This window comes from Nannospalax galili, unplaced genomic scaffold, assembly GCF_000622305.1.
Source record: "Nannospalax galili isolate Female #2095 unplaced genomic scaffold, S.galili_v1.0 scaffold459, whole genome shotgun sequence".
NCBI lineage: Eukaryota > Metazoa > Chordata > Mammalia > Rodentia > Spalacidae > Nannospalax > Nannospalax galili.
The window spans coordinates 1,669,684-1,678,471 of NW_008344211.1; the positions used below are offsets into that span (position 1 = coordinate 1,669,684).

Below are 8,788 nucleotides of genomic sequence, written 5' to 3' on the forward strand. Positions count from 1 at the left end.
GATGGGCGTGGTATGCTAGCTCTGTGTTCTGGCTCATGGTTTGGGGGCTGTGGTCGTCGGCCCGGCCTCCTTGGGTCTGGCAGTGCATGTGGTAGAACCGTGAGCTGGAGGTTATGGCTGTGGCCGCGGGAGAGGGAGGCTGCCTGCTCATGGTTCAGAGGACCTTTTCATTCAGTCTGAGGTGGTGTTTTCCACATTCAGGATCAGTCTTCCCTCCTCAGTTAACCCTCTCTGGATACACCCTCACAGACACCCTGTGCAGTTCCTAACTCAATCAATTTGATAATTAAAATTAGCCATCACAGTCACAGAGGCCACCTGAAGAGGGAGGCAGGCACTTACACCTAGCCCGTGGTACCTGGAAATCTCATTCACTTCCCCTTCCTGTGCATTAAGGAAATGCTATTGCAACTCCCTGGGTCAACTGTCCCAGAGTTTGAAAACTCCCTCTGCCACAGCCATCCTTGGGCCACCTGCTTTCCTCAACACTGCCTGGGACGCCACACTCCAAGTGTCTGGTTTCCACGGCCTTGGACTGAAGCTCTCCAAGGGTTCCGACGCAAGCTGTGGTGTTCTGGACCAACAGGGCCTCTGGAGTCGGGCATCAGCCTCAACCAGGTCCACGGAGAATCCCAGGGCCCAGATGTCCCTCTGCCACCACCTCTAGGTAGGCCCAGGCAATGGTATTCCTAAGTACTCCAGACAGACTTTGTACTCAGCTGAAATCCAAACCAGCAAGCTATGACAGCACCCATCCATCCACCCATCCATCCATCCATCCATCCATCCATCCATCCATCCATCCATCCATCCATCCATCCATCCAGTCCCCACAGGTCTTCAGTGAGGCCTGTGACTGGCACCTCCAGCAGGAGACCAGGGGATCGCACATAGTTATTCTAGCATGCAGCAGGGTTGGAAGGCACCCGCCAAGCCCTGGTTCTCAGAGCAGCCCTCTGGGCCAGCAGCAGCCTTGCCTGAATGGTAACATTCCTGAGAGAAATATGCAAAGGTGGACAATCTGTGTCCTCATAGTCCTTCCTGGTGGTTCTGACATCGGACTGGCCAAGACTCAGAGGCAGGCCCACTCTCTGTTGGCAGAAGATACCAGCCTTAGCTTCTCTGGACAGTGTTTGTGGCTGGGAGTCCATCCAGGATCCAGGTGATGATCTGACAGTCCTGGGAAGGATGGAGACTGTATGTGCTGGGGACAAGAGTCGTGGTTCCACCATGGAGACTGGGAAACCAAGACAGAAGGGTGCCCTTGGAGCCAAGAACTCCAGTATCGAGTGGCAGTTGGACTATGAGCCCTTCCAGACCCAGCTCAGGCATCTGTGCCCTGGGTGGGGGTGGGGGAGGTTTCCACTGTCCCCTCAGGACACACATCGAATTCTGAGCTGTGGGACTTCCCTTAAGTGTCTCCAAAGTCTGGCAAGACAGACCCCTAATTATCTCACATATTTTTGTTATCTGTGTCCAGACCGCTCCTTCTTCTAGAAGACCAGATCACCCTCCTTTCCTTCCTCCCTCCCTTCCCTCCCATCTCTCCCTCCCTCCCGCCTTCCCTTCCCCCCTTCTTTCCTTTATCCAGTCTCCTCTGCTCACAGCCAGGCTCAGCCAATGAGTGCAGCTGGTTCCAGGGCTGAACACAGTAGGGCATCTGGGTAGGGCCCCTGTGAGCCCTTCTCAGATCACCAAATGCCTTCAGCGGGGAGTGGCAGCAGCAGAGGAACGGTCACCTCCTCGCCTCTCCCCAGCACTCTGCAAGGAAAGGGTGCTCTAAGGCGGTCCTGAACCACTGTGCTTCCAAGTTCATCTCACAGTCTCACCATTAGACTGTCGGCACCGCTACTCGCTCGTTCAGCACACCCATCTTCCTCGTGTCAAATACTAGCAGACTACACCAGTAACAAGAGACTCTGGAGCTCTCTAGAGTCTAAGGTGAGGTTGACCTATGGGCAACACTTTAGAAGATGTTTCCCTCTGAGCATTGCCGTGCACATCCAAGCTGTCTTGGGGAAACGGACACCAGGAAGTACGGCGGTGACTAGAGTTAAGCTTACCATCACTTCCAAGCAATTCATTGTACAGATATTCAGAGTGACCACCACGTGTGGGCACTGTCTTGGTTCTTGGCCACATGGCAGTGACCAGCACTAGCACAGTCCATCCCTAAATGAGGGGTACACTCCAGGCCACCAAGTCTGACAGGCCTTTCTGCAATGACAGTGACAATCCTCTGTGCTAGCCACAGAAGCGGCCACCGCCCCACTTACCTCAGAGCACTTGAAATGTGGCTGGTGCTCCAAGGAGCTGCCTTCTTATATTGTATTGCACTTAATTAAATTTAAATGCAAATAGCCACATCTGACTAGTGGCCTGCAGGGTGGACAGGACTGGTCTAGGTGATTAGTCCATTAATGCCAATTTAAAGAGAAGGCTGAAATGCTCCCTCATCAGCTACCGCAGACAAAATCGTTCCTTCATTGCCTTCAGCTGCCTGCCAGCCACACTCCATGGGAGCCCTGCACACAGCCTGAGGCAGCGGTAAACCTTAGGCCAAGCACAGGCCAGCAGGTCTTCCTAAAACCGGCTTACACCTGCTGTTGGTAGGCAGGACCCAGCACAGCACCTGTAAAGCACCCTACTTTTTCATAAGACACAGTCTGGGGTGAGACAAGGCAGCATTCCAACTGGTAGTGTTTCTTGGAGCATGGACCACACACAGACAGGGGTGCAGACATGCAAGGCCCAGCATGCCCAGCTCAGGGCCAGGGTTCCATCCACCTGTGAGTTCACTGGGTTTAGCTTGAGGAAGCCCTCTGCAGGGCATCTGTTGGGTGCGCTCTCCAGGGCGCTGAAGAAACCTAGTCCCATCTTCTCCCCACAGGAGCCACCAGTTCAAATCAAAACTCAAACCAGTGAGTTGGCTCAGGGGGTAAAAGCACTTGCTGCCAAGCCAACTGACCCGAGTTCGATCCCCGAGACTCACATGGTACAAGGCAAGGACCGACTCCACAAGTTGTCCTCCGTGGCACACCAGGAGCCAGACACAACAAATAAATATTTTTAAAACTATGACTTCAGGACTGGGGATGTAGCTCAGTTGGTAAGTACTTGCCTAGCATGCAGGAAACCCTGGGTTCGATTCTCAGCAGCACATAAACTGGGCGTGGTGACACACACCTGTAATCCCAGCACTCTGGAGGTAGAGGCCAGAGTATAAGACGTTAAAGGTCATGCTCAGCTACATAGAGAGTTCAAGGCCAGCTTGGGCTACAGAGTGAGTACTAGGCTGGCCAGGGCTACACAGTAAGACCCCGTCTAAAAAGAATAACCAAAACCAAGGACGAGACCCCCAGGACCCAGCATAGTGCTATGTGTATAGTAGCTGAGGGAACGGCCAGCATGGAGAGACTGAGGTGGCGAACATGCGCAAACACACGGACACACGGACAGTGACTTAGAGTCGTGGCGATCCAGGGAGGCTGAGGGAAAAATAAGTCTTGAAGGAAGCAGAGAGATCCCCACTGTGGCACCCCTGACACCCAATATCAGCACCATCTCCCAGTCGTCTCTCCAGCCCAGAGAGGGCGGGGCCGAGCTCCCTACCCCAGCTCAGTGACATTAACACGCAGAACTCCACGCTAGGGGTTCCGGGGTGTTGTTCTCAGACGCTGCGAGCCTCACGGCTCAGACCAGGCCTCAGCTGGGGCCGAGGTGGGGGAGGGAATGCTTCTCACCAACTCTGTTTCTCAGCTATAATTGGCAACAGAGAACTAGTCATTAGCTTTTGCCTTCTTTCACCTTATGGAGGAGCCTCACAACCTCCCCCTCCCCAGGTTCCTCGAAGACACTCTGAAAGACACCTTTATCTCCAAAGTTTCTGAACTGAGTTTCCACTGGTGGACCCGTGCGGATGGGCTGATGGGTTGTGTCCCCTTAGCCCAGGCCCCTGGACTTTCTTCACTGTCCTGGTGAAGCACGTAAAACAGTTTAAGTAGCTGGACACGGCGACACATGATAGAATCCCCGCTCTCAAGAGGCTGAGACGGGAAGATCACCAGCCCAAGGCCAGCCTGGCCAACTTGGCAAGACCCGACCAAAATAGAGAGGAAAAGGGCTGGCGATGTAGCTCAGTGGTAGGATGCTGCCGAAAGGTGAGGTCCCGGCTTTGACCCCGGTACTAACTAAGGAAAGAAACAGTGTGTGTTGTCTGGTGACACTTTTACCCCTCACAAGGGGTAGTAACAGCAGATGTGTTTAAAGTGGAAACGGCTGCACCGCTGTCTCTCCTAACTCCGTATTTACAGGGTGGCAGGGACCCCCAGCCCTTAGTGCTGGGGGGGCGCAAACAAAGCCAAGAGGTACACGTGGCTGCTTCGGGGGGACGGGGTGGAAGAGCCGAGGGTGGCAGGTGTATTGTGCGCCTGTGTGCACGCAGGCGCCTGGGTGGATCTGAGTTCTGACTGTGGGTGTGTGTGATGTGTGTAGGCTGCAGAATCTGGGCCGGTGAACGGGACCTGCCTCGTATGGGGAGGGGGGAGGCCGGGGCACGCGATGACTCATCTCTCAGGGTGTGGGAGGGTTTATAGGGGGGTGGCTTTTTGGTTCATGTTTACCTGAAGGAAAGCTCTGAGGTCTGGGGACGGGGCACCCAGTGAGATGGCAGTGGGGCTGCTACGACAGGCACTGCCTGTACCGTACTGCACCCAGGGTGGCGACAGTGGATGTGGAAGGAGAGAAGACAGCAGGCAGTTTACAGAGGGAGTTTACAGGGAGGCAAAGTGGGCAAGAGCCAACCCAGAGTCAGCAGCCTGCGCCTAGCTCCACCCAAGGCTTCTGGACTGGAAGGCTAGGCCGCGCAGTGTGTGACTCGTGACTAAAGAGAGAGAAGGCACCCTAAAGATGTAAGAGGCTTGCACACAGTGTCTCATATCACCTGTCATCTGCACGGTCACCACAGCCCTGCCTGTTGGCTCCACAGTAGTTATTATAGTGACATTCACTCCATGTGAACTGTAAAAATAAAAATAATGATAAAAATGCCCACTCCATTCCTGGCAGAGCCTGGGACTCCACACTTAGTTCATTTTCACCCACTCCACTGTATTATCCTTCTGCGAAGGCGAACAGATAGAAATTCAGAGAGGTTAAGTCGCTCGTCCAAAGTGACGAAGCAGAGCCCAGCAAGGCCAGGTAGTCAACGCCCAACAGCTTATGCTCCTGTACTCCCCGACCCCGTCCCAGACCCTCAGTACAGACTTCAAGAGCTGATCACTGGGCTCACATCAGGAGCAATGCCTGCCTGTGCCCGGGGGAGGGAGAGCTGGAGGAGGACTTGGCACAAGTGTCCCCAGTCGAAACAGATTCCATACCAATTCCAGCTGAATGCGGAGTACATTTTCTGTTCATGGTTTATTCATGGCAACCGCTGTTTCCCCAAGTCAGCACTGGACGCTGGGCAAAAGTTGGGGAGCTGTACTGATGCCCCAGTTCCCACCTATGTAGGCAAAGCTTGACTGTAACTAAAACCACTCACTCAAGAGGATCACAGTCACCCTCATCACAGGACACAACCATGCCCACCAGGTGAGGGGACACAGTACCCACGCCCTGCCCCGACCTACTCCTGCAGGTGGCCACACCCCACCAAGGTTCACAGACTTTCCCAGGGGCCCAAGTTCTCAAGTCACCCCTTCCTAATGAGAAGACGGTCATGTTCAGAGAAGGAGACATGGACACCTGTGCTGGACTGCCCAGGGCCAGAAAGGCCAGCTCCAGTCCAACACGCTGTGTCGACTGCCAGCCCGGAAGCCCAGACCCACATACCCGCCTCTGTGCCCCACACTCCAGGAAGAACTCTGAGAACCACAATCCCCTTGAGAGAACCAGGACAAGGGGTTCTCCAGACAAGGAAGGGTAGGAGGAACAAGGGGTTCAGGACACAGACACATGGGGGCTCTGCCCCAAGGCCAGGCCCTCATGCCTGCACACACAGCCCCCTGGCCCCATTGACTTCAACTGAAAAATGGATTAGATAGGGCAGGACATGCGTGGGGGTGGGGTAGGGCAGGTGGGGGGGTGCTGTTGGAGGCCAAGGCTTGGGGAGCAGTAGGTAAAGTCACAGGGGGGTCCCACAGGCTCCTAGCAGCCTAAGTGCTGGCTCCCCACTTTCCCTGGAGAATCATCACCTCTCTCCCTAAGAGAACATTCCAGGCAGCTCATGTCTGCTTCTTCTGGGTTCACAAAGCCTAGGCTATCTGGCCATAGTAAGTGCTCAATAAACATTTGTTGACTGTAGGAAAGCACTCCAAAGGCTGATGGAGACAGATGTCTGAGGTGGGCAGGCCTGGGTGCAGGCCCCACTCACAAATGCTCTAGGACTCCCTCCTCCCTGTGGGTCCAGTCTGCATAGAGTAGTAAGATGCCTTTCCTGCTACAAGCAGGTCTGGGAGCCACTCTGGAAAGCGATTCTGAGCGCAGTCTACCCAGAGTCCTGTGTGACAGGGACAACTGCCCTGGGCTCCCCAAAAGAAAGCCCAGCTAGATGAACCAGGCTGTTCACCCACCCACCTTGGCTACCCACACCTGCTGCCAGGACCTCACCGTGACTGCATGTGGGAGTGCACACACACACACACACACACACACACACACACACACAGGCCCATGCCTGGAGTCCAGGCCCATGCCCCAGGGTGCCCCAGGTCAGAGAAGCTCTCCAGCCTGCTCCAGGAAAACAACAGTACAGAAAAGGCCGCCCGGGACCAGGGCTGGGCAAGGCAGAGCATTATATAATTAACTGCCCAGACTCCGCCTCCTCTTTGGGTAATAACGAACCCTGCCTTTCAGTTGCATAAGCCAAAATAATAATTACTTTCCAGCCCTCATCACTCTTGGATGTGGCCCCCAGCAGGTGCTGGCTTCAGGCTGAGAACACACATAGATGCTCCATTGCCCGGCAGAACCCCAAGTCATCGCTGCGTCTCACTCCCTTCCCAGGCATCCTCCCTGAAAACCTCCAGCCTCCCAGGCCCAGAGGAGACGGGAGCAGCCTCCAGGGATGAGCTGCCTGGAGGTGTAGGGGGCCTCAGGGCAAGGTCTGGCTTCCAAGACGCATAACTGTTCATGCTACTCAGCAGCAGCGCTAAGAAGCAGGCAAAGGGGGTGGCCACCAAGCCACCCAGGGCTTCCTGCACAGAAACCCAACACACAGGCAGTTGTCTGGCTTCGAGCAGCAGCTCTGCCCGGCTGTGGTGGTATCTCAGAACGGAGGTGCAGAGCGAGTCCCTAAACTAACGGAGAAAATGATTCAGCCACTGAAAGGCGAGATTCCTGGGCTCCCGCTAAACAGATGGGCCTCCTCCTCCCTCCCCTCCCTCCCTCCCTCCCTCCAGCAGCCTGCTTCGACAGCCAGCCTGTGTCCAACCACCTAGAAGTTTATTGCCTTGCTGTTTTGGTTTGGTCGGCGTCCTCCGCCTCTAGCGCTCCAGAGCTCCCTCTCCATTGGCCTGAGCGGCTTTCAGGACTGAGTGAGGCCCTGGGTACCGCAGGAAAACAAGAAGCCAGGCTGGGGCCTTGACTCTGGGGACAGGAGAGGGGTAACAGCAAGGGAGGGAAAGGGTCTATCTCCAGACCCCTCTGGACCTCGGCAGGGGAGGGGGCCAGGAGTGGCCAATCTGGCCTTCCAGCAGGTGCAACTCTCTCCGGCCTGGTCCTAAAGATGCGCTGAAACTGGGGCTCAGCAAGCTGCAGCAGGGGCCTGGCGCGGAGAGCCCCTACCCCTGGGTTGGCATGTGCCACTGTCCCCATCAGGCGTGGGGCAACCTGTGGCCAAGCGGCCCGCTGAGGCCTCCTGGGAAGCCAGGAGATGCTCCGGGTGCCCATAGCCCAAGTGGAGGGCGAGGCTCAAGTTGCCCAGAGATACAGAGAAGGGAGAGATGGGGACTGCCCCCCCCGCGCCCAGCCCCCGCCCGCACCTACCTCCATCCGAGTAGGTCTCCGTGCCGTAGCCGTCCTGCAGTCCGTTGCTCCAGGTCCCTTCGTATTTCGCCCCGTTGCCCGTGCACTCCCGCACCCCATAGCGCCCCTTAAATCCGTGCGTCCACTCGCCCTTGTACACCCACTTCCCCTTGCTCTCCAGGCCGATGCCGTGGCGCTTGCCCTGCGCCCAAGTGCCTTGGTACGTGTTGCCGCTGGGCCAGGTGTAGACGCCCAGCACCTCGAAGCCGTGGCTCCACGAGCCGGTGTATTCGCCCTGGCCCTTCGGGCCGGTGCAGACGCCATGGCCGTGCGCCTTGCCGTCCTCCCAGCCTCCGCAGTAGGACCCTCCATCGTCAAAATTAAACCTGCCCCCACTGGACATGCATGTAACGCGGTTTGCGAATCCCGCAAGCGGTGAAAAAAAAAAAAAAAAATAAGGCGATCAACAAACCGGAGTCTTGGTTGGCTGGCTGGCTTTGTGTTTTGATTCGCTTTTCGGAGGCAGGATGGAGGACGCACGCGACCCCGCGCGCGGAAGCCGGCGGCGGCGGCGTCTAGGTCCGCCGGGGGCGAGGATGCATTTTCGAGCTGCGCCGGAGCCTGACCAGCGTCTCGCGCTCCCGCTGGAGACGGGACCGGCGGGGAGGAGGCGGGGGAGGGGAGGGCGCAGGGAGGGGGAGAGCGCGGCTGGTGCCCGCGGCTCCACCTCGCCGGCAGGGCCCCTCGCCGCGCGCCCCGAGAGCGAGGAGGGCGGCGGGCGGGTGCGGTCAGGCCCGGGCGGACCCCCACCTGCGGCTGCCGC

The 8,788-nt window shown here is 56.8% G+C and overlaps 1 protein-coding gene across 1 annotated transcript in view; it reads right to left on the reverse strand.

Moving 5' to 3' along the window:
• Positions 1-8,650, reverse strand: part of Jph3 (junctophilin 3) — a 68,648-nt gene extending 59,998 nt beyond the window's left edge. The window contains exon 1 of the mRNA XM_008840564.1: positions 7,987-8,650. Within this exon, the coding sequence (XP_008838786.1) occupies positions 7,987-8,368 (382 nt within the window). The 5' untranslated portion in view covers positions 8,369-8,650. The remainder of the gene's footprint in view (positions 1-7,986) is intronic.
• Between the last annotated feature and the right edge of the window lie 138 nt (positions 8,651-8,788).